At 38.0% G+C, this 25,268-nt stretch overlaps 1 protein-coding gene across 2 annotated transcripts in view; it reads left to right on the top strand.

The window, feature by feature from the left end:
• Positions 1–25,268, top strand: part of P4HA1 (prolyl 4-hydroxylase subunit alpha 1) — a 95,285-nt gene that overhangs the window by 44,404 nt on the left and 25,613 nt on the right. Inside the window, exons 6-9 of one of the 2 annotated variants that reach the window (XM_030798468.1) lie at positions 1,991–2,230; positions 4,315–4,511; positions 10,781–10,957; positions 13,939–14,009. In XM_030798468.1, the coding sequence (XP_030654328.1) occupies positions 1,991–2,230; positions 4,315–4,511; positions 10,781–10,957; positions 13,939–14,009 (685 nt within the window). Of the gene's footprint in view, positions 1–1,990; positions 2,231–4,314; positions 4,512–10,780; positions 10,958–12,844; positions 12,916–13,938; positions 14,010–25,268 lie in introns of both variants that reach the window. The other variant, XM_030798467.1, reaches the window with a different exon arrangement.

Genomic DNA, 25,268 nt, shown 5'->3' with positions numbered 1-25,268 from the left:
CACACAAGTTTTGATGAAAAAAAACAAAACAAAGTACTAGCGGATCTTTTGTTCATAACTTGAGACATCTCCTGAGTAGCCTAGCTTAAGTAAAAAGCAAACCATGACAATCTTTCCCCCCAAAACTCAGCAAAAGGCCTTCACAAGGTATTTTGATCACATAAACTCCAATTTTGTCTAAGTAATCCAAGATATTCATAGGAAAACCTGAAGACTCCCCGAGCTAGTCTACTAGATTTATTTTTCCCAGAACACATGAAACTTAACATTTCCTTTTTTTCTTTTTCTTTTTTTTTTTTTTTGAGACGGAGTCTTGCTGTCTTCCGTGCTGGAGTGCAGTGGTGCGATCCCGGCCCACTGCAGCCTCCGCCTCCTGGGTTCAATTGATTCTCCTGCCTTAGCGCCCCAAGTAGCTGGGATTACAGGTGCCCGCCACCACGCCCGGCTAATTTTTCATTTTTTTTGAGACGGAGTCTCACTGTCTTCCACGCTGGAGTACAAAGGCACGATCTCGGCTCACTGCAACCTCCACTTCCCGTCAAGCGATTCTCCTGCCTCAGCCTCCCGAGTAGCTGGGACTACAGGCGCCCGCCACCACGCCCGGCTAATTTTTGTATTTTTTTATGGAGGCGGGGTTTCACCGTGTTGGCCAGGCTGGTCTCGAACTCCTAACCTCGTGATCCGCCCGCCTCGGCCTCCCAAAGTGCTGGGATTACAGGCGTGAGCCACCACGCCTGGCCAATATTTCCATTTTTGTCGTTAAGTTATACGCAACATGACCAAATCTTAGTCGGTGAGGGAGGTAAAGACCCTTAAGGGCAAGAAGAGGTTAGAACTTATCAAATTTATGCCCCTCTGGTGGTGCAAGGCAGAGATTTCCCTCATATTTCCAGGGAATTTCCCTCGAATTTCGTTTCCCACCCTGTGAAAGCAGCAAGGTTAGGAAAGCGGGGGCGGGACGGTGGGGGGTAGTTTTGATTAAAAGGAAGGAAAAAAAAACAGAAAAGCAAAAGGGGAAAATAAACTGAGCCTACTGAAGAGATGCGGCAACGGCAACGGTTCCCCAGAGCAAATACATATGTTTTTAAAAGTTTTTAAACATGTAGTTCGTTCAAAAATAAAAACCATTTAAAAAATTAAAAAAAAAAAAGAAAATGTTCTAAAATTAGATTGTGGTGATGGTTGCTCTACTCTGTAAATATACTAAGAACTACTGGAATCTTTCAATGAGTGAATTTATGGTATTTAAATGACGTATTAATGCTGTTTAAAAGAAAGAATCCAGTTGACATATTTATCTCTCCTCCTGTACATTCATCTCTTGCCCAGATCATTGGTTAGGAGTGAGATAGATATATTTCATATGGTGGCTGCGCGTGGTGGCTTATGCCTGTAATCCCAGAACTTTGGGAGGCCAAGGCGGGTGGATCACCTGAAATCAGGAGTTTGAGACCAGCCTGATCAACATAGAGAAACTCCATCTCTACTAAAAATACAAAATTAGCTGGGCATGGTGGCATATGCCTGTAATCCCAGCTACTCAGAAGGCTGAGACAGGAGAATCACTTGAACCTGGGAGGCGGAGGTTGTGGTGAGCTGAGATTGTGCCATTGCATTCCAGCCTGGGCAACAGAGCAAGACTCTGTCTCAAAAAAAAAAAAAAAAAGGTGTATCTCACATGGTAATTTCTACTGTTAGGAAATAGTATATTTCAACTTAATGGATGTTTCATTTTGGTATGATGGCTGATAATTTCAGTCTTGGGTTCTCCAGGTTCCGTGTCCCCTATTACCAGCTGTGTGATTCTTGTTTGTCTACATTATATTATAGATTGTTCCTTTGTCTATAAAATTAGGGTAATTTTTGCTTATCCAGAGGATTATTGTGAACTTCCAATAGAAGTGAGACAGCATTTTGAAAGCTGTGTAGTCCTAAATAAATACACAGTAGTGTTAAGATTCCTAAAGTTCTCTGTATTTTCTTTTCATAGGAGTGAAACACAAATCTTTTCTAACAGCTGAGGACTGCTTTGAGTTGGGCAAAGTGGCCTATACAGAAGCAGATTATTACCATACAGAACTGTGGATGGAACAAGCCCTAAGGCAACTGGATGAAGGCGAGATTTCTACCATAGATAAAGTCTCTGTTCTAGATTATTTGAGCTATGCGGTATATCAGCAGGGAGACCTGGATAAGGCACTTTTGCTCACAAAGAAGCTTCTTGAACTAGGTATGTTATCTGGGCCTAATTTAAGGTTATAGTTATATTGAGGGATATATATTCTCTATTTTTCTGTCTTTCCCTCATTTATATATGGTATTTTCTTACTTGTTAGAAGTCAGGAGCTTTACTTGTTAAATATACGTTATCCTCTTCTTTATTCTCAAAGTAAATGATGGCTGATTTTTCTCACCTAATAGTCCTACAACATTGGTTGTGTTCCTCTGTTCTATATTCTCCAGGAATTTCAAAATTGAAGCTAACGTAACTAACTCAGTCAAAAATGTTTGTTTACCATGCTGCCATTTTAATCAGTTTCCTTTGAAGGATGTTTTATTGCATTTCATATTTTAAAATAAAGTGATGGGCTGAAAATATATTTATCATATTCAAATGTTGAAAAAATATACCTTAGGAGAATTTTATCAGTAGTACTTTGAACAGAGATGTAGTGTTTCTTCAAGTATGGCCCAAGCATCACATGCATCAGAATTACTTGGATATTTGTTAGAAATGAAAATTTCTTGATCTCTACCTTAGATCTACTAAATTGTAATCTCTGGAGATGGAGTCCAGAATTTGTATGATAATAAGTTTAGGTGGCCTCTGGTATATAATGAAGCTTTAAAACTTTAAAAATTATTTTTACAAAATAGGAAAATATGTGCATGTTAGAATCAAACAGCTCAAAAGGATTGATCTGCTGAAAATGAACTTTAGATAATTGGGTTATTTCTTAGTTGGGTGATAATAAATCAAGATATTGGTTCAAATAATCTTTTTTCCTTTCAGTATTTTCCAGTGGTATTTCCTCTTGATTTAAAAGATGCTTTGTACTCATTATAGAAAATTTATTAAAACAGAAAAAGATACAGAAGAGTCATCTATAAGCCAGTCACTCAAAGACACCTACACATTTGTTTCCTTTTAGTGTATACTCCTCTTCCCTGCACATACTTTTCCTTTGCTTTTACAACATTAGGTTAATATTGGATATCATAACATTTATTGTGAGCAGTTTCTGAAGGACAAGAAATATTTTACAATCTAAGCCTAGGTATCCTAAACAGTTACTGTCACAAGTGAAGTCTCTATATATTCTTCTGCCTTTTTATTTTTATGTGTGTGTGGTTCTTTAGTTTTTTTTTTTTCCTCTCAGATGGGCAGCTTAGTCTTCTTTTCTTCTACTAAAAGGTAGTTCAAAATTATGACTAGCAATTCTGAGGCAGTTAGTGGATTCCAGCTTATTTGGAAATTATATCTTTAGTTTCCCTTTTCCTTCTTACTTAGAAATTTGGGACTGAACTTCACTCAGCCCTTAGAAGTAGGCTACATTTATAATGTATCTGTGGTAAAGGTTGCTTTTGAATTGCTTATCCCCTGTCTTCCTCATGTGATTGTTTTTCAGTCTTGGAAAAATCTTTTTCATTTCTTAAAATAAGTAGGATGAGTAAGATTTTAAAATTCATTTGACATCAAATTGAACTTAGTTCCTTTAGCTGATTAGTAAATTCTCAAAGTAAAAGCACCAGTTGCCACCTTTAAATAAATGGCTGTTTCTGTCTCCAGAGCTGTCTTTTTTTGAGACAGAGTTTCACTCTTTTTGCCCAGGCTGGAGTGCAATGGCATGATCTCGGCTCACTGCAACCCCCACCTCCCGGGTTCAAGTGATTCTCCTGCCTCAGCCTCCTGAGTAGCTGGGATTACAGGCACCCACCACCACGCCCAGCTAATTTTGTATTTTTACTAGAGACGAGGTTTCACTATGTTGGTCAGGCTGGTCTTGAACTCCTGACCTCAGGTAATCCACCCACCTCAGTCTCCCAAAATGCTGGGATTATAGGCGTGAGCCACCAGGCCTGGCCCAGAACTGTTTTTATATAGGTGACTGTATGTCCTGATTTACTTGGGGGCAGTAGTAACTTATACCTATTATTTTGGTATAATAATTTTTATTAGTGCCTCCTTTCACTCACAAAAGCAACCTGGTTTGGAAGATAAATTATAATGTCTCCTATTTTTATATTACTGTATTCTGATGCTTGAACAAGCGTGAACTTACCCATGGACATGCTTTGTTTCTCTTCTAATAGATCCTGAACATCAGAGAGCTAATGGTAACTTAAAATATTTTGAGTATATAATGGCTAAAGAAAAAGATGTCAATAAGTCTGCTTCAGATGACCAATCTGATCAGAAAACTACACCAAAGAAAAAAGGGGTTGCTGTGGATTACCTGCCAGAGAGACAGAAGTACGAAATGCTGTGCCGTGGGGAGGGTATCAAAATGGTAAAGTGGAAAAGCCAATTGTGTGTATGTGAATGTGTGTGTGTATGTGTTTGTACACAGTTCTGGAGAGAATCAGTTATTTTATATTTAAGCCTGTGTGATAAAAATCAGAATGACTGCATTAAAATATTAACAGTATGTCAGCTTAGGCAACATAGACCCCATTACAAAAAAATTTAAAAATTAGCTGGGCATGCTGGTGTACACTTGTAGTCTTCATTACTCAGGAGTCTGAGGTGGGAGGATCACTTGAATCCAGGAGTTCAGGGGTACAGTGAGTTATGATTACACCACTGCACTCCAGCCAGGGCTACAGAATAAGACCCTGTCTCTAAAAAACTTTTTTTGTTTGTTTGTTTTGAGACGGATCTCACCCTGCCACCCAGGCTAGAGTGCAGTGGTGCGATCTTGGCTCACTGCAAATTCCGCCTCTTGGGTTCAAGCAATTCACCTGCCTCAGCCTCTTGAGTAGCTGGGATTACAGGTGCCCGCCACCACACCCGGCTAATTTTTGTATTTTTAGTAGAGATGGGGTTTCACCATGTTGGCCAGGCTGGTCTCAAACTCCTGACCTTGTGATCCACCTGCTTTGGTCTCCCAAAGTGGTGGGATTACAGGCGTGAGCCACTGTGCCCGGCCTAAAAAAACTTCTAAAAAAAAATTACAGTTTGACTTCCTCTTTTCCTAATTGAATACCCTTTATTTCCTTCTCCTGCCTGATTGCTCTGGCCAGAACTTCCAGCACTATGTTGAATAGGAGTGGTGAGAGAGGGCATCCCTGTCTTGTGCCAGTTTTCAGAGGGAATGCTTCCAGTTTTTGCCCATTCAGTATGATATTGGCTGTGGGTTTGTCGTAGATAGCTCTTATTATTTTGAGATACGTCCCATCAATACCTAATTTATTGAGAGTTTTTAGCATGAAGGGTTGTTGAATTTTGTCAAAGGCCTTTTCTGCATCTATTGAACTGTCCCTGTTTGCAGATGACATGATTGTATATCTAGAAAACCCCATTGTCTCAGCCCAAAATCTCCTTAAGCTGATTAGCAACTTCAGCAAAGTCTCAGGATACAAAATCAATGTACAAAAATCACAAGCATTCTTGTACACCAATCACAGACAAACAGCCAAATCATGAGTGAACTCCCATTCACAATTGCTTCAAAGAGAATAAAATACCTAGGAATCCAACTTACAAGGGATGTGAAGGACCTCTTCAAGGAGAACTACAAACCACTGCTCAATGAAATAAAAGAGGATACAAACAAATGGAAGAACATTCCATGCTCATGGGTTGGAAGAATCAATATCGTGAAAATGGCCATACTGCCCAAGGTAATTTATAGATTCAATGCCATCCCCATCAAGCTACCAATGACTTACTTCACAGAATTGGAAAAAACTACTTTAAAGTTCATATGGAACCAAAAAAGAGCCCGCATCGCCAAGTCAATCCTAAGCCAAAAGAACAAAGCTGGAGGCATCACGCTACCTGACTTCAAACTATACTACAAGGCTACAGTTACCAAAACAGCATGGTACTGGTACCACAACAGAGACATAGATCAATGGAACAGAACAGAGCCCTCCGAAATGATGCCGCATATCTACAACTATCTAATCTTTGACAAACCTGACAAAAACAAGAAATGGGGAAAGGATTCCCTATTTAATAAATGGTGCTGGGAAAACTGGCTAGCCATATGTAGAAAGCTGAAACTGGATCCCTTCCTTACACCTTATACAAAAATTAATTCAAGATGGATTAAAGACTTAAATGTTAGACCTAAAACCATTAAAATCCTACAAGAAAACCTAGGCAATACCATTCAGGACATAGGCGTGGGCAAGGACTTCATGTCTAAAACACCAAAAGCAATGGCAACAAAAGCCAAAATTGACAAATGGGATCTCATTAAACTAAAGAGCTTCTGCACAGCAAAAGAAACTACCATCAGAGTGAACAGGCAACCTACAGAATGGGAGAAAATTTTTGCAACCTACTCATCTGACAAAGGGCTAATATCCAGAATCTACAATGAACTCACACAAATTTACAAGAAAAAAAAAACCCGTCAAAAAGTGGGCAAAGGACATGAACAGACACTTCTCAAAAGAAGACATTTATGCAGCCAAAAAACACATGAAGAAATGCTCATCATCACTGGCCATCAGAGAAATGCAAATCAAAACCACAGTGAGATACCATCTCACACCAGTTAGAATGGCCATCATTAAAAAATCAGGAAACAACAGGTGCTGGAGAGGATGTGGAGAAATAGGAACACTTTTACACTGTTGGTGGGACTGCAAACTAGTTCAACCATTGTGGAAGTCAGTGTGGCGATTCCTCAGGGATCTCGAACTAGAAATACCATTTGACCCAGCCATCCCATTACTGGGTATATACCCAAAGGACTATAAATCATGCTGCTATAAAGACACATGCACACGTATGTTTATTGCGGCACTATTCACAATAGCAAAGAGTTGGAACCAACCCAAATGTCCAACAACGATAGACTGGATTAAGAAAATGTGGCACATATACACCATGGAATACTATGCAGCCATAAAAAATGATGAGTTCGTGTCCTTTGTAGGGACATGGATGAAACTGGAAAACATCATTCTCAGTAAACTATCGCAAGGACAAAAACCAAACACCGCATGTTCTCACTCATAGGTGGGAATTGAACAATGAGAACTCATGGACACAGGAAGGGGAACATCACACTCCGGGGACTGTTGTGGGGTGGGGGGAGGGGGGAGGGACAGCATTAGGAGATATACCTAATGCTAAATGACAAGTTAATGGGTACAGGAAATCAACATGGCACATGGATACATATGTAACAAACCTGCACATTGTGCACATGTACCCTAAAACCTAAATTATAATTAAAAAAAAAAGAAAAAAAAAATTACAGTATACCATTATCTCTCTGTGGGTGCCACATTTAATATGTTCCAATTATTAGTAAAATAGCTTTAAAATAAAGCTTGCGAATCATATACTATTACATATGTTTGTGGCAATATTACCTTTTTCATTTGATCCTTCCGGGGTGAAGGATCAAGTAAGTTTAAAGGAAGCAATAGTTTTTCTTATATTTAATGCAAGAGAGATTTCAGCAGTGTTTTTGTTTTTTTTTGAGACAGAAACCCATCCTGTCACCCAGCCTGGAATGCAGTAGCGCAGTCTCGGCTCACTGCAACCTCTGCCTCCTGGGTTCAAGCAATTCTCGTGCTTCAGCCTCCCAAGTAGCTGGGGCTACAGGCATTCGCCACCATGCCTGGCTAACTTTTTTGTATTTTTAGTGAAGACGGGGTTTTGTTATGTTGGCCAGGCTGGTCTCAAACTCCTGACCTCAGGTGATCCTTCCGCCTTGGCCTCCCAAAGTGCTGGGATTTTATAGGCGTGAGCCACCACACCCATCTGTTCAGCAGACTTAGAGATAACACTACTCTGTGCATCTTATGAGATACAACAGATTCATCTATACAATAATCCCTTGTAGTTTTGCTCCTAGTTAATCTTGACAAGATTGCTTGGTGAAATGCTTTAGTCTGTTTAATACTGAAAATGCAGAAAGTTTTTAACAGATTTTGTCTTTAATGTTTCTTTAAAATGTATCTGTAAATATTACTTTGTTTATTGTATATGTATTTATAACTCAGAATTCCAGTTCTATAGATGTTAATAGATATTAGGCCAAAAGCAAAAAAGAACAAAGTCTGGGGAACATTTGTTAAACAAAGTTGAACATAGGTTTTTGTTTAGCCTCAAGACTTCTCAGAACCTTTTTATGATAATATGCATTGTGATATGATATACATTCTTTCTCAATTTAATTGATTATGGAACCTTTTGAAAAGGAATTTCATGTGGTATTAGTTTTCAGCTGAACGCAGGCTTGCATAGAAGGAGTTAGTGAATTTTTGGAGTAAGTACTTTTAAGTGTAAACATTTGAAAAGTGTTTAACATTTTCTTTACTACGGGTAAACTCAAGCAGGGCTTTGCATTTTGATTTTGATGACTGTTGGCAGCTTAATCACTAACAGCAAAGTATACAATACCTATGTTGACACTTTCGATAGGTTCATGGAGTCCTAGGAGGACATGCTTGAGCTAATGAGTAAATACAAAGATAGTGACGCTGTTAGACTCATTAAATATTTTCTTCTCTTTCTTTTTTTTTTTTCTGAGATGGAGTCTTGCTCTGTTGCCCAGGCTAGAGTGCAGTGGTGCCATCTCGGCTCACTGCAAGCTCTGCCTCCCGGGTTCATGCCATTCTCCTGCCTCAGCCTCCTGAGTAGCTGGGACTACAGGCGCCTGCCACCACGCCCAGCTAATTTTTTGTATTTTTAGTAGAGATAGGGTTTCACCTTGTTAGCCAGGATGGCCTCGATCTCCTGACCTCGTGATCCACCTGCCTCGGCCTCCCAAAGTGCTGGGATTACGGGCGTGAGCCACCACGCCCTTCCCCTCATTAAACGTTTTCTTTTCTGTTTCATTGCTAAATATTTTAGTATGTATCTTTTGAAGATACAAATTCAAAATAACTACAATACCATTATCACTTAAAAATTCACAAGTTTTGTAATATCAAATATCTAGTGTTCAAATTTCTGCAGTAAGCAGAAATTTTTATTGCTCTTAATAACTCTTAAGGAACAAAATAAAACTGTAGATATAAAACAAGAATCTGCTAATTTCCCAGTTTGTTAATGTAACACATACTGAACTTTACCTAAGATCAAAAGAACATTCTTGCCAGGCACGATGGCTGATGCCTGTAATCTCAGCACTTCGTGATGCCAAGGCGGGCAGATCACTTGAGGTCAGGAGTTCAAGACCAGCCTGGCCAACATGGTGAAACCCCATCTCTACTAAAAATACAAAAAGTTAGCCAAGCATGGTGGCAGGTGCTTGTAATCTCAGCTACTTGGGAGGCTGAGGCAGGAGAATTGCTTGAACCCAAGAGGCGGAGGCTGCAGTAAGCCAAGATCAAGGCATTGCAATCCAGCCTGGGTGACAGAGCAAGACTTTGTCTAAACAAAAACAAAAACAAAAAATTCTTTTTCTCAGAATAGCTACATTCATCTCATCATTATATAAAAGACTTACTAAAAATTAAAGCCTTGGATTTGACTCTAGGTAAAGTGCATGGAGAATAAACATGAATCATTATTTGTTTTAGTATATTATTAGTATAATAATTGAAACAGACTACTCCTTCTCCTGCTTATGTGACATACTTGTTTTTGTTTTGTTTTGTTTTTTTGAGACAGCATCTTGCTCTGTCACCCAGGCTGGAGTGTAGTGGCATGATCATGGCTCACTGCAACCTCTACCTCCTGGGCTTAAGCAATCCTCCCATTTCAGCCCCTCAAGTATGTGGGACTACAGGCAAGTGCCCTCATGTCCGGCTAATTTTTTAAATTTTTTGTAGAGATGAGATTTCGCTGTGTGACCTAGGCTGGTCTTGGTCTCCTTGGGCTCAAGTGATCCTCCTACCTCAGCATCCCAAAGTGCTGGGGTTATAGGCATGAGCCACCATGCCAGGCCTGACATACTTGTTTAATTAAGAGAAGTTTAGGCAACAAAATAACTTATTAATATAATACATAGATGATTGAAGGGAATTTGTTTTGTTGACTGCTCTATTTTTATACCGCCTAATAAAAGCATCTGGGATCTTTGTTTAATAACTTATTTTTCTTTTTCAGAGCTATCCATTTTTTATTTTGCCCTTAAAAAATTCCTTTGTTTTTGTTTTTTTTGTTTTTTTGTTTTTTTTTTTGTTTTTTTTTTTTTGCCACAAGCATTTAACTGTGAGGTATTTAGGAAAACCTAGGTTTTTTTTTCTTCTAGAAACTTTTTGTCTCTGGGTGCTTTCCAGTTACTTTGTGCCATTTAGAGCAATGCCAGGCATTCATTTAATATTTGCATAAACATGGCATTTTTTTTTGTATTTAAACATTTGACCTTTATTTTGATGAGTGAAGGGTTAGAAGAGATACACTACCTTTTTCCTTATTTAAGACCTTGCCTCTCTCACCCAGAAAATAATCATTAATACTGTATTTAAAATTCTGAACATCCTGTTTGAGGCAAAATATTTGCAGAATACTGCTTCTTTTGTATATTTTTCCAGAGATACTCTGCATATGCAAGCATGATTATTGTCTCTTATCTGCATAGAAATAGATATTAAAAGTATTATTACTCTAATATATTCATCATATTCTTAACTTTATGTTTAGACCCCTCGGAGACAGAAAAAACTCTTTTGCCGCTACCATGATGGAAACCGTAATCCTAAATTTATTCTGGCTCCAGCTAAACAGGAGGATGAATGGGACAAGCCTCGTATTATTCGCTTCCATGATATTATTTCTGATGCGGAAATTGAAATCGTCAAAGACCTAGCAAAACCAAGGGTAAATAATGTTTTCTTTCATTCTTCTCAATTTACTGTACCTTTGTATCAATTTTTCTTTGTAAAAAAATAGGATAATTGATATACTAATAACGCCACAGATTTTTTAAAGATATTTTGCCCCAGCATAATGGAGTTACTAATGATGCTGTGTTTATGCCAGTTTTTCCATTTGTTATCAACACAAGTAACGTACCCTTCAACTGGGTTTTAAGCACTGAATTATGAAAATTATTGATGAGATTCTTATTCACCATTAACAAATTTGTGTTTCACCGTCTTCCTGATAAACTTTTCTCTATATTTTGGAGTCTTTTAATCTCAGAGGCTACTCAAAGCCCAGCTTTTTCACCTCTGTATTTTTATGGAAAGAATACCATGGAAGTATTTTTATTCCCTTTTAGGCACATTGTTACTATTATAAAAAGATATAATTGGGCACAAGCATTATGTTAATTTGAAATGGTGATAGTTTTCTGACTTTAACCCACATAATTTCTCTTAAAAAGAATCTAACGTAAACCCAATCTATAAGCTTAGTGTTGAGCATAAAAACTCTTCAGTGAGAATGTGGAAAAGACTACCCTTTATGCTCTTGCCTTTTCTCCCATCAGCTTGTTCTTAAAACATATTTGGTCTTCTTGATAGTAAAATACAAGCTGCCATCACTTTCATAAAGAGATTGTTGAATAAATTCTAGGCATGCTTTGCTGTCTTACTACACAGGAGTTGGCAGATTTTTTCCATAAAGGTCAATTTTAGGTATTTTTTAGGCTTTGGAGGCCATATGATCTCTGTCATGACTATTTAGTTCTGCCATTATAGTGCAAAAGCAGCCGAAGAAAATATGTAAATGAAAGAGTGTGGCTATATTACAGTAAAATTTTATTTCCAGTGACAGGCAGCAGGCTGAATTTGGTCTGTGGCCATAGTTTGTTGACCCTTATGATATCAAAGGTTTGAATTATCTGGATATCTATACTACAAAATGAAGTTAGAATTTCTTTTAGAGTTTTTCTGCTTCTCCAAATTGGTGGTGTTTTTTTTTGTTTTTTTTTTTTTTTTTGTTTTTTGGCCAAAGATTACATTATAAATGCAAAACACTGGTCTAACATTAATATGTATTATTGGTGCCATCCAAGGTAATTAATTCATTTCAACTTGGAGATCAAGTTATATTCTGGAGATTCCTCAATTTGTATTGTTTTTGATCAATAAATTTAGTGGCAATAAAATTTCATGCTCTCACAACTTCAGAATCATCCTTCCATTAAAAAAAAATTGAAATTATTATCTAGGCGGTCACCTCTTACTGTTTTTAACATTTATGAGCTCTTTTCCTCTGCCTTTGTTCTCAATCCAATATTATTTCACTGTGTATGTTAATGAGTGGATGTCTTGAAGGGACAAAAGATTGACCTCAAAATGAATTTTAAACATTAACCTGTGCAAACAGTTCCATCACTAAAAAAATTTAAAGGTTTTGTAATGGATCATTAATTGCAAATAGGCATTCTTTTTTTTTTCCCCTTCTCTCTCCACCCCCAGATGGCCATTCTTTTAACTGTAAATTAGACTTCAAATTTTAGATATGTCTCTTTTTCTCACTGTCATGTCCTTTCACCATTGAAAGAAATTTAATTTCCAATCTCTTGTTTGTATGTCCTCCATCTATGCAAAACAAACAAAAAATTGAAAAAAAAAAAAAACCCCAAAAACCTAAAAAACTAACTGGCTTTCACTGCTCAGCACAAGGTGACTGGAAGTGTATGGAGTTATTTTCTCTTTTTAGCCTCCTTTGTCAAAACCCTGGAATTCTGACTGGTTGGGTAAATGTGATTCAGTTTTTTGTCTTGTAATGCAACTATTTTGATGGTTGGCTTCACAGCTGAGGCGAGCCACCATTTCAAACCCAATAACAGGAGACTTGGAGACGGTACATTACAGAATTAGCAAAAGGTAAGAGATGTGTATGCTGCATATTTTGTCCTCTAATGAGTGTTTTATACATCTTACAGGAATTATTCATTTAAGGGAAGTAGGTCATTTTCAGTCACCAGTTCAAGTCACCACCCTGTATATAAACAGGATAATGCATGGATAAACTTCTTTGTGTTTCACAGGTCTTTCTCCTTCACTAGAAGTTCTGTTTTTAATCTTTAATTGGTATGTTATTTTTAGGGAATTAATATGCTTTTTATCTTTCTTCAGATCAGGTGTCAAATATCCAGGAAGTGGCCTGATACTTGTTTTCTTTTTCCCTTTTGTTGCCAAAGGGGGAAATAAAGCAGCAGCCTCCTGAATCTGGGAGTAGTAGTCTTCACCTATGCAGTTTTCTCATATTCATAAATGCTGCGGTGATTCACATCCTCCTTCATGGTGATTATGTTGGCATTTGTTCATACATCTTGTAAAATACTATTGTTATTATGTAATAATCTGTATTCCTCCTGTTTGAGTTTTTTATTTAAAAAAATTCGCTGACTCAAAAGTTGGCAGTAGGAAGAACAGAGTTATGCTTCTGAGCTCAGTCTTCCAAAAATTAGTTGTAAACTTAGTTGCCTTTTACTTTGCTAGAGAGATTTAAAAAGTTTTATCTCAGTGAGAGGTTTAAAAAATGAATTTAAGGAGTCTACTATTTTTTTCAAAATATTTAAATAACTTCTAGATCTGAGAAAGTTTCTGTGAAACCCAGTGCTATAAATCATTTACATACAGCTTCAAATGATTTTTTTTTTTAAAAAAAAGTGAAAGGACAATAAATCTACAACAAAAATCTGTCAACTCATTTTCTCTTGATTTGGAAGTGGCTGTTCTTACTGCCACCTTTCTAAATGTTTTTGTGGATTTGAGACCATTACCCACCATCCAGACCAATCTGAACCCTTCCAATCACCTGTGGCTTGGCAAAACAAAACAAAACAAAAAGCCCAAAATTGCCTGCTACTGGAGTAAGTCCTTGTCCTTTCTCTTTTTTTGTAGCTGAGCCGAGCTACAGTACATGACCCTGAGACTGGAAAATTGACCACAGCACAGTACAGAGTATCTAAGAGGTAAGGGAATAATGGAGAGAACTTTAGTCATATTTGGACCATTTCTTTCTTGGGAATCTAATTTTCTGAAAACTCATGATATAGTTTCTAAGACCTAGGTGGTTAGGCATAGATAGTTGATAATATCTGTGCTGGAGTTTTCATGATGGACTAATAAACACGGTTATGGGGCAGTTAATAGGGGTTTTCCAAAGTAACATCAACTTACATAATGTCTGTTGAGGCTCCCCGAACTTTGATAAGTGAAATGTGTTCTCATATTGAACTAAGAGAAGTTCCCAAATTCCCTTCATTAAACAAGGCCTCTTTTGGACTCTGCAGTAAAGCAGGGGTTTAAAAATCTCAGGGTCACCCAGTAGCTGCAGGTATTGTGTAAGTAAGTGCCTTGAATGACTATATAACAAAGCCTTTGCAAGTTCCTTGCATTTAACAATGTTTAAAGAGAATCTTATTAGGTTATTAGTTGATTGATCACTAAAATAATTTTTTAAAAAGAGCTCACTGTGTAACTTAGAAAGAGCTCACAGAATTGGGTGACATTACAATAGAACTCCTTTTCCATCTACTTATGAAGGTTTCTCGGCTCTCATGAAAATAGAAATATCTTTGTGCTGACTTTTTATTCTAACAATTAGAATATTTATTTATCCACAGACACAATAACTAATGAAATATAACAAACATAAGCCCCATCCATCTCATTAGGAACATCTTAATACATTTTCACTTGTTTACTTGATAATGATTGTTTAGTCATGTTATTTAGATTAACAAATGTGAATAATAATTATAGTAACAATCCAGAAGATACTGTCTTTAACACAGGCTTTTTGTTTTAGGAAATTCATATTTTTGTTAACTGTATAAATATTTTTAATATAGAGAAGTATAATGTGATAAGAGATTTTCAGGCATAAAAATGTGTCACTGTAGGATGAGGTTTCTTAACCTTGTCAGTAGCACCATTGACATTTTGAGTCAGATAATGCTGGTTGTTGCGGGTTGTCTTCAGCTTTGTAGGATGTTTAATAGCATCTGTGGTTCACTGGGTGCCAGTAGCACCCTTCCTTAAGTTGTGACAACCAAAAATGTCTCCAGACATTGTCAAATGTCCCCTGATAGGTAAAATCCCCACCACTACCTCTAGTGACTCCACCACTGTTGAGAATCACTGTTCTGGGATAAGAATGGAATGAAAATGTAACATCAAGAAAAAAAAAAAGATGTAAAATGTCCAAGTATTAAAAAATATTTTGTTCACGTATTTTAAGTGGATGATGGTGGATATCAAATCATTATGGTATTTAGATTCCAGTGGATACATTTTAAAGTAATCGTTTTTTAGGAATTACCAACGTTTTCAATATGACAGAATTCAATCATTCGAAACTAAATTATGAAAAATTTTAGTTGTCAACTAAAAAAATTATGCAAAGGCAAACATAGATTTTAACAAGAATTTTAGGAGGTACTCAGAGAAATTTTGAAGATTACTGCTGTCTTCAAAAAGATAAAAAGATTAGGCCAGACCTAATGCATTGATTCAGCATTTCCTTTTTCTTTTTTTGGCAGAACCATATGCCTTTTATATATTAACCTTAAACGTTACTATACACGTCTTGGTTTCTTGTCTCTGCTGTATAACACCACCTGCCCTTTTGCCCCAGTAAGAGAAAAAGTTTTTTCTTGCCTATCACTAGCTTCATAGCTGAGACCCCTATACCAAAAGACAGATTAACAAGAGAAAAGCATACAAATTTATTTAATACAAAATTTACATGACAAGAAGCCTTTAGAAATGAAGACCCCAGCCTGAGCAACATGGTAAAACCCCATCTCTACAAAAAATACAAAAAAATTAGCTAGGTATGGTGGCATGTACCTGTAGACCCAGTTACTTGGGAGGCTGAGGTGGGAGGATCACCTGAGCCTGAGGAGGTTGAGGCTACAGTGAGCCATGAGCATGCCACTGCACTCCAGCCAGGGTGACAGAGTAAGATCCTGTCTCAAAAAAAAGAAAAGAAATAGAAAAAAATGAGAACCCAAAGAAACAGGGAAACCTGTGTATTTTTATGCTAGGTTTGATGAGTGGATAGTCATACAGAAGTATGACGAACAAAGGGGATATGATCTAATGGTAATAAACTGGGGGGAACTTAGCAAAGCCTGTTTGTTCAGATACTTCTTGGTATCTCTATGTCTCAGGATAAGGATGTTCCTTTCTTCCAGGTAGAGAGAGGATACTTCTGGATTGAAAGTGTTATATACTACTTTAGAGGAAGGTCAGATAATTTTTTTTTTTTTTTTTTGAGACGGAGTCTTGCTCTGTCGCCCAGGCTGGAGTGCAGTGGCGCGATCTTGGCTCACTGCAAGCTCCGCCTCCCGGGTTCACGCCATTCTTCTGCCTTAGCCTCCTGAGTAGCTGGCACCCGCCACTGCCTGGCTCATTTTTTGTATTTTTAGTAGAGATGAGTTTCACCGTGTTAGCCAGGATGGTCTCGATCTCCTGACCTCGTGATCCGCCCGCCTCGGCCTCCCAAAGTGCTGGGATTACAAGCGTGAGCCACCGCACCCGCCCCAGAGAATTCTTTTATGGCCTGCTTAAGGGGAAAAGAGTGGGAGAAGGTCAGAGAGACCTGCTTCTGCTCAAATGCTACAGTGCCATATTTTGGGGTAGAGTGTCCTGAACCCCATTAGAAGACATGAAGAAAATTTAAATTTGCCATAATATGGTTTTCATTTTAATCACAGGAGCAATTATCCTTAAGGAACACTAATAGATAGTAAGGATTTGCAGAAACTAATTTGCATAGACATGTTTTGAGATATGATTTACAATGCTTCTGAACATTGTAATTAACTCGATTTTTACATTAAGCTAATTTTCCATTCTATTACAGAACCTAATTCATATCTACAAAAAAAACCCTTCTTTAAAAAAGAATAAAAATTAAACTGTTACAGATTTTATCAGATTATTGCATGGTTTTACACATTTTTTGTCATAAAGTTTGTAAATAGCTAAATTCTCTAGATTTGCATGCTTCTAGGAAGCATATAAAACAAGATTATGGCCAGGAGTGGTGGCTCATGCCTGTAATCCCAGCACTTTGGGAGGCCAAGGTGGGTGGATCACACGGTCAGGAGATCAAGACCATCCTGGCAAACATGGTAAAACCCCATCTCTACTAAAGATACAAAAATTAGCTGGGTGTGGTGGCGCACCTGTAATCCCAGCTACTCAGGAGGCTGAGGCAGGAGAATGGCTTGAACCCAGGAGGCAGAGATTGCAGTGAGCCGAGATTGCACCACTGCACTCCAGCCTGGCAACAGAGCGAGACTCCATCTCGAAAAAAAAAAAATAAATAAAATTCATGAATTCAATGTTTTGGAAGACTGTTTTTTGGAAATTTTCTATGTACACAATGGTCCTTTTGAAGAAATATCCCGCCCACAGTCAATAGACTGTTGCCAAGAAATTAAAATAAATCATGTAGGAAAGTGATCTATACACTTAAAAAAACTAAATATTTCTAAACATTTCAAACCTATTTTTTAAATATTCTAGTTTTGTAGCTCTTAAGCAGTTTTATTGGATTTTTTAGAAAGGTACAACCATACTTACATATTATAAATGATAGCAGAAGGTATTTAGCTACTAGCATTAGAAGGCCGGGCATGGTGGCTCATGCCTGTAATATCAGCACTTTGGGAGGCTGAGGTGAGAGGATGGTTTGAGCCCAGGAGCTTGAGACCAGCCTGGGTAGTATAGCTAGACCTTGTCTCTATTTACAAAAAATTAAGAAAAAAATTAGCTGAGAGTGATAGTGCACATCTATAGTCCCAGCTACCCAGGAGGCTTAGGTGGGTAGATCACTGGAGCCTGGGAAGCAGAGATTGCAGTGAGCTGAGATTGCACCACTGCACTCCAGCTTGGGTGACAGAGCAAAAACTCTGTCTCAAAAAAAAAAAAAGGGTATCTCAGTTGCCAAATGGAAGAAACTTTGTTTTCTGATGTCAGTTAATTTAATCCCTTGTAGCCTGGGAACATCTGTATTTTGAATGATTTAGAAAGGAATTTCAAATATCTGTATTTAGAGAACTGTCTAAGCGATGACATCACCTTCAGTGGAAGTAATAATTTGTTCCAGCATTTCAGCAAATAGAATTTTTTTGGCAAAATATTTTTGGAACTCCTTTACTATTTAAAAAACATAAAACAGGCTGGACGCGGTGGCTCATGCCTGTAATCCCAGCACTTTGGGAGGCCCAGGTGGGCGGATCACGAGGTCAGGAGATCGAGACCATTCTGGCTAACATGGTGAAACCCTGTCTCTACTAAAAATACAAAAAAATTAGCTGGGCGTGGTGGCGGGTGCCTGTGGTCCCAACTACTGGGGAGGCTGAGGCAGGAGAACGGCATGAATCCAGGAGGCGGAGCTTGCAGTGAGCTGAGATTGTGCCAGTGCACTCCAGCCTGGGCAACAGAGTGAGACTCCGTTTCAAAAAACAAACAAAACCAAAACCATACAACAAAAAAGGTTTTTTTTGTTTTTTGTTTTTTTTTTAGGAGGCAGAGTCTTGCTCTGTCATCTAGGCCTAAGTCCAGTGGCATGATCATAGCTCACTGCTCCCTCCAACTCCTGGGCAGAAGTGATCTTCCCACCTCAGTCTCCTGAGTAGCTGGAAATACAGGTGCACACCACCATGCTTGGATAATTTTTAATTTTTTTTTTTTTTTTGTAGAGACAGGGTTTCACTATATTGCCTAGGCTGGTCTCAAACTCCTGGGCTCAAGTGATCCTCTGACATCAGCCTCCCAGAGTATTGGTATTACAGGCACAAGCCATTGTATCCAGCCAAAAAAGGCTTTACTTATGTTACTGACCATCTGTTAACTTTTGGCAAGTCATCTCTGTCTTTTCCGCTATTAAAAAGCAAATAAAAACCCTAAGAATTTACTACAGCTTGTAAATGAAAAAACTAATTTTGGCTAGATCAGAGAAATGGAATTTGAAGTTTTTGAAATGTAAACATTCAGTTTTGTGCTCTGAAAAGATAGTTAAGTGAACTCATAAAGTCTAGTTAAAGTAATATAAATAATGACCTATGCAAATAAACAATAATCTGTTTAGAGTGGTAGGAAAGCTTTTTGATTCTGGTGGGGAAGTGATTTTCATTTTTTTACTCTGAAGTGATGATTTCCTACAATATGGTATTTATGATATCATAAATGTAACATGATATTTATATATGTATGTGTGTGTATTTATTTAATTTTACTTTATTTTCTTTTGGAGACAGGGTCTTACTCTGTCACCCAGGCTGGAGTGCAGTGGCACAATATGGCTCACTACAGCCTCCACCTCCCAGGCTCAAGCAATCCTCCCACCTCAGCCTCCTGAGTAACTGGGGCTACGGGTGCACACCACGATGCCCAGCTAATTTTTGTATTTTTGTAGAGATGCGGTTTTGCTTTGTTGCACAGGCTGGTCTTGAACTCCTGGGCTCAAGTGATCATCTCACCTTGGCCTCCCAAAGTGCTGGGATTACAGGCATGAGCCACCATGTCTGGCCTTAAATATATCGTAAATATGATATTTAGGCTTAAGATTTTGTTTACTCTTGTTACTAAGGAGCAAATTAGTGTTAAAGTATAATATATATAAACAAATACAAAAAGTTTTGAGTGATTCAGCTTTTTTTTTTTAATGGCATAACTTTTAACAACACTGCCCTCTAATGGGTTGAACTATGGTACTCAGACTGAGATAACTGAAATGAATGGATGTATAGTGTTATTGCATAATTATCCCACTGTGAAGCAAAGGGACTGGATATATTCCCAGTCTAGATTTTTAGCCTTTGTTAACCATCAGGCACCTAGAGAAGAATTATTGGAAATTTTGTCCTCTGTAACTGGCACTTTTGGGGTATGACTTATCTTTTGCCTTTGTAAAAAAAAAAAAATAGTGGTTTTAGATTCGCTAATCATAGAATATTCTTGTGTGTGTCGGGTTAGAAGAAGAAGGTAGTGATCATGTTCAAATTATATTACTGACATTTTTCTTTGGAGCCTTCCTTACTCATATATTAGAAGTGTAGTTTTGCAGTGTAAGAATGTTGCTCCCTTACTCTGCGCATTCTAGTGATATTTTACAAAATCATAAAGTTTTTTTTTTTTTTTTTTTTTTTTTAACAGCAGAAACTCAATAGGAAGAAAGCATAGAAATGTTACTCTAATTGAACGCACAGCTTTGGCCTCAGGTCCTGTCATTAAGGCCAAAAGGAAGATACTTTGGGCTATTTAATTTTTAATGGAAAAAAAAGGACACATATAAAGTTATCGGAAGAAATAGTTCTTTTTTCTCCTGGCACTAAATTGTGTTTTATGGGGAAAAACACTGTATAATTAGTTGACATTTTCAATTACAGTTATACAAAAGATAAATGATCTTCAAATGATTTTTCCTATTAAATGCTATAACATTAAAAAAAATCCCAACTCAGTTAAAGCACTGAGTACTAGAAAGAAAAACCTTTGGATTTCTTATGATTTAATCTAACACAGGAATAAGACTTCCAGGTCCTAGAAGAATGGACAGTTAACATACATTATAGTATAATGGTCTCCACTGAATTTTTAGTAATGTTATAGTGTAAATTCAGAGCTGAGTTTTTAGATAACCTAATATGTCTATATAATGTCACTGAAGACAGATTAGCAGTAATTGTTAAGGATGGGATCCAGATGAGTAACTTGAAGATAGTTCTTAAACTAAGGAAAGTCTTAATATATTTTGGGCCAGGTGTGATGGCTCACACCTGTAATTCCAGCACTTTGGGAGGTCAAGGCAGGTAGATTGCTTGAGCTCAGGAGTTTGAGACCAGCCTGGGCAACATGGTGAAATCTCATCTCTACAAAAATTACAGAAATTAGCTGGGCTTGGTGATGCATGCCTGTAGTTCCAGTTACTCCGGAGGCTGAGGTGGGAGGATTGCCTGAGCCCGGGAGGTAGAAGTTGCAGTAAGTCGAGATAGCGTCACTGCACTCTAGCCTGGGTGACAGAACCAGACTCCATCTCAAAAAAAAGAAGTGTTACTACATTTTGGAAGGGATTTTACATGAAAGTCAAATTAAATGAAATAACTTCCCATGCATCAGTAGAATTCATTTGCCTCTGTAGTGACAACAACAGAACTACAATTAAGATGACAGGTTGACAGTTTTTTTTTTTAAACTACAATCAACATTGGCTTTAACTGCTAAGCCTCAAACCCTTCATTGAGATTTTTTTTTTTTTTTTGAGACGGTGTTTTGCTCTTGTTGCCCAGACTCAAGTGCAATGGCATGATCTCGGCTCGCTGCAACCTCTGCCTCCTGGTTCAAGCGATTCTCCTGCCTCAGCCTCCCAAGTAGCTGGGGTTACAGGTGTGCACCATCACACCTGGCTAATTTTGTATTTTTAGTAGAGGTGGGGTTTCACCACGTTGGTCAGGCTGGTCTCGAACTCCTGACCTCAAGAGATCACCTGCCTCAGCCTCCCAAAGTGCTGGGATTACAGGCGTGAGCCACTGCGCCTGGCCGAGATATGATATAACAAGAAGTGCAAATAAAAACTTAAAAAATTTAAACCATTAAAATATTTTTGCCTTGCTAAGATTGACAAAGAATAAAAGGATTGAAACTGGCAAGGGTTTTATGAAATGGGTAGGTGTAAATCATTGCAACTGTTTTGGAGGGAAATTTGACATTTATCAAAATGTAAAAGTCATTTAGCAATTCCACATCTAGGAATTTATCGTAGAGATACTCCCACAAGTGTGCAAAGATACAGATACAGCATTTTGTTATAATATTGTTTATAATAGAGAAAAATTAGAAATAACCTATTATTTAACCAGTACTTAATTGGTAGACTTTCATGGCCATTCCTGGAATTAAAGGTTTGTGATGGTGTTCTGTTGTTTTTTTAAGAGATGAGGTCTCATTCTGTTGCCAAGGCTGGAGTGTAGTGGTGTGGGCATAGCAACCTCGAACTCCTGGGCTCAAGCAATCCTCCTGCCTCAGCCTCTAAGTAGCTGAAACTATAGGCATGTGCCACCACACCTTGCTTATTGTTTATTTTTATTTTTATTTTTTTGTAAAGACAGGGTCTCACTATGTTTCCCAGACTGGTCTTAAACTCCTATCCCCAGACGACCCTCCCGCCTTGGCTTCCCAAAGTGCTGGGAGGTTATTAGACTTTTTTTTTTTTCTAAAAGCAGTAGTTTAAAAGGCAGTGAGGAATGGGAATATAAAGTGGTGTCACTGCTGTGGAATATAGTCTGCCAGCTCCTCAAAAAGTTTAGGGTTACCGTGTGATCCAGCAATTCTACTTCTAGGTACATACCCAAAATAATTTAAAGCAAGGAGTCAGATACTTGCACACCAATGTTCATAACATCATTTATTCACTATAGCCCAAGGTTAGAAGCAACCCAAATGTCCATCAACAAATGAATGGATAAACATGTGGTATATATAGATAATAGAATATTATTCCGCCTTAGGAAACGAAATTCTGATACCCTGCTTATAACATGGATGAACCTTGAAAACATTATGTTGGCTGGGTGTGGTGGCTCACACCTGTAATCTCAGCACTTTGGGAGGCTGAGGCAGGCAGATTGCCTGAGTCCAGGAGTTTGACACCAGCCTGGTCACCATGATGAACCCCCCATCTCTACTAAAAATACAAAAAACTATGGTGGTGCACACCTGTAGTCCCAGCTACTTGGGAGGCTGAGGTGGAAGAGTAACCTGAGCCCCGAAGGTTGAGGCTGCAGTGAGCCAAGATTGCATCACTGCACTCCAGCCTGGGCAACTGGAGTTGAGACCCTGTCTCAAAAAAAAAAAAAAAAAAAAACACGTATTAAGTGAAATAAGCTAGAATTGACAAATATTATATGATTATTCTTATAGGAGATACCTAGAATAGGCAAATCCATACAGATGGAACGTAGAATAGAGGGTTACCAGGGGTTGTGGGGAGGGAGAGATGGGAGTTGTTATTCAATGGGTACAGTTTTCTGTTTGATTTTGATGAAAAAGTTCTGGAAATGGATAGTGCTGATGGTTGCAAGGTATTATAAATGTACTTAACACCAGTGAATTGTACATTTAAAATAATTAAAATGGTAAAATTTCTGTTACATATATTTTACCATAATTTAAAAAGTAGTCTAAATGGCTAATTTTATGTTACATGTATTTTACCACAAATTTTTATTTTTTTAGAGATAGGTTCTCATTCTGGGGCCCAGGCTGGAGTGCAGTGGTGTGATTGTAGCTCCCTGCATCCTTGAACTCCTGGGCTTAAGTAATCCGCTTCAGCCTCATGAGTAGCTAGGATTACACAGGCACACGCTACCATGCCTGGCTAATTTTTAAACTTTTTTTGTGGAGACAGGGTCTTGCTAGGTTGCCCAGACTGGTCTTGAACTCAAGCGATTTTCCTGCCTTGGCTTCCCAAAGTGCTGGGATTACAGATTTGAACCACTGTGCCCATCCTGTTTAACTTTCATTATGTTATTCTTTGAAGCACAAAAGGTTTTTATTTGGATGATGTCCCGTTTATTTATTCCTTTTGTTGCCTGTACTTTTGATGCCATAGCTAAACAACATTGCTTAGTCCAGTGTCACAAAGATTTGCTCCTGTGTTTTCTTCCCACGGTTTTTATAATTTTAGCTTTTACATTTAGGTCTTTGATCCACCTTGAGTAATTCTTTTTAATATAATGTGAAGCAGAGGTCCAGAGCTTCTTTCTTTGCATGTAGATAACCAGTGTCCCATGACCATTTGTGGAATGTAGCAAGCATTTCTTGCTTTTGCAGTTTTAAAGGAGTAAAGTGAAAGACTGGAGTGGTAATTTGCTAGAATGGCTAAAGTGAAGGTATTTTTCTTGGTAGCAGGAGACTTCAGTAAGCAAGCATTGACAAGGAGGAGATTAAACATAAAACGGAGGCAATAACTGCTGGAGTAAGGCATCTAGAGTTGGAAAGGATAGAATCAAAAGCATAGATAGAAAGTCTGCCTCTATAAGGCCAAAGGACGATGATTCCACCAAAGTACAAGAGGAAAAGATAAGACTAGATATTTAAAAGTTGTTGGTAGCAGGGAGGGAAGTTGAAGATATCAGAAGACATGTTCTCTGTGGGTGATAGGTTCCAGGATGGAATAGGAACAGTTTGTTCATGAGGCATTTAGTTCGAAGCTTTATTAGAATACTTTTCCAATTTAGCATTGCAATTACCTGTAAAAATCAAGTCAGTAGTTGGCTGGTTGCTTGTAAAGTTCAGACATCCATCAAATTGTGCCAGGCAGGAAAGACAGGTACATTGACATATACCAGATCAGGTCTACCAGGAACTTCGGCAGAATTAGAAGAAAAAAATTCTTAATATACTTAATCAGCTATATTCTTTACAACAATAACACTTTGATTCTTCCCATTTTTGCTACACTGAGGAATTCTGTAATACTCAGCCAGTCCCAAAAAACTTGCAAGATATCACCAAACAAATAATTTTAGTAACATAGGATAAATCTTAGATTCATCTAAGAATCCACCCTGTTTGTCTTGTTAGTTTCATGTTGGGATTAGTAAAAACTTCTTTCTTCTCCATGTCTTTCTCTTGTTAAAGAAAAACCCACACACTCTCTCTTGCTCTCTCTCTCACACTTTGCTCGCTTCCTTTGTCTGTCTGTGGAAGCTTTGGCTTTGTCTGGCAGTGGGAGAGGTAAAGGAAAGCTCCTCTAAAGAAGTAACTAAGGTGATATCCAAAGTCTTAATTTTGCAAATTGAAAAAGAATATTCTGGGCAGAGAGAAGAGCATATGCACTAGCCTTAGGGCTAGAGGAAATACATTCTTGAGGAAATGTTGCTGTGGTCCTGAGAGGGAGGCAGAATATAGTGTTGGAGGCTGTAAATTAGGAGACCAGGACAAAGCAGCCTGAGACACTGGAGGAATTCCTGGAGAATGAGTGTTTGAGAGAGTTTCCAAAAGGATGAGTGTTGTCACAAATGTTACCAAAGGAACAAATACAATGAGAATAGAAAAATGTCATTAGATTTAGAAGCACAATAGGGCTATGGGTAAGATTAGCAAGAGCAATTTTGAGGGAGTGATATAAGTGACTAAAGTTAGATTACAGTGGGTTCAGAGATTAGGAATCTGACAAAGTTAGCTTGAAGAGGGAAAAGAAAGATTGGTAG

This window comes from Nomascus leucogenys, chromosome 18 (assembly GCF_006542625.1).
Source record: "Nomascus leucogenys isolate Asia chromosome 18, Asia_NLE_v1, whole genome shotgun sequence".
In the NCBI taxonomy this organism is placed as follows: domain Eukaryota; kingdom Metazoa; phylum Chordata; class Mammalia; order Primates; family Hylobatidae; genus Nomascus; species Nomascus leucogenys.
This window is presented reverse-complemented; position numbering and strand designations above follow the sequence as displayed.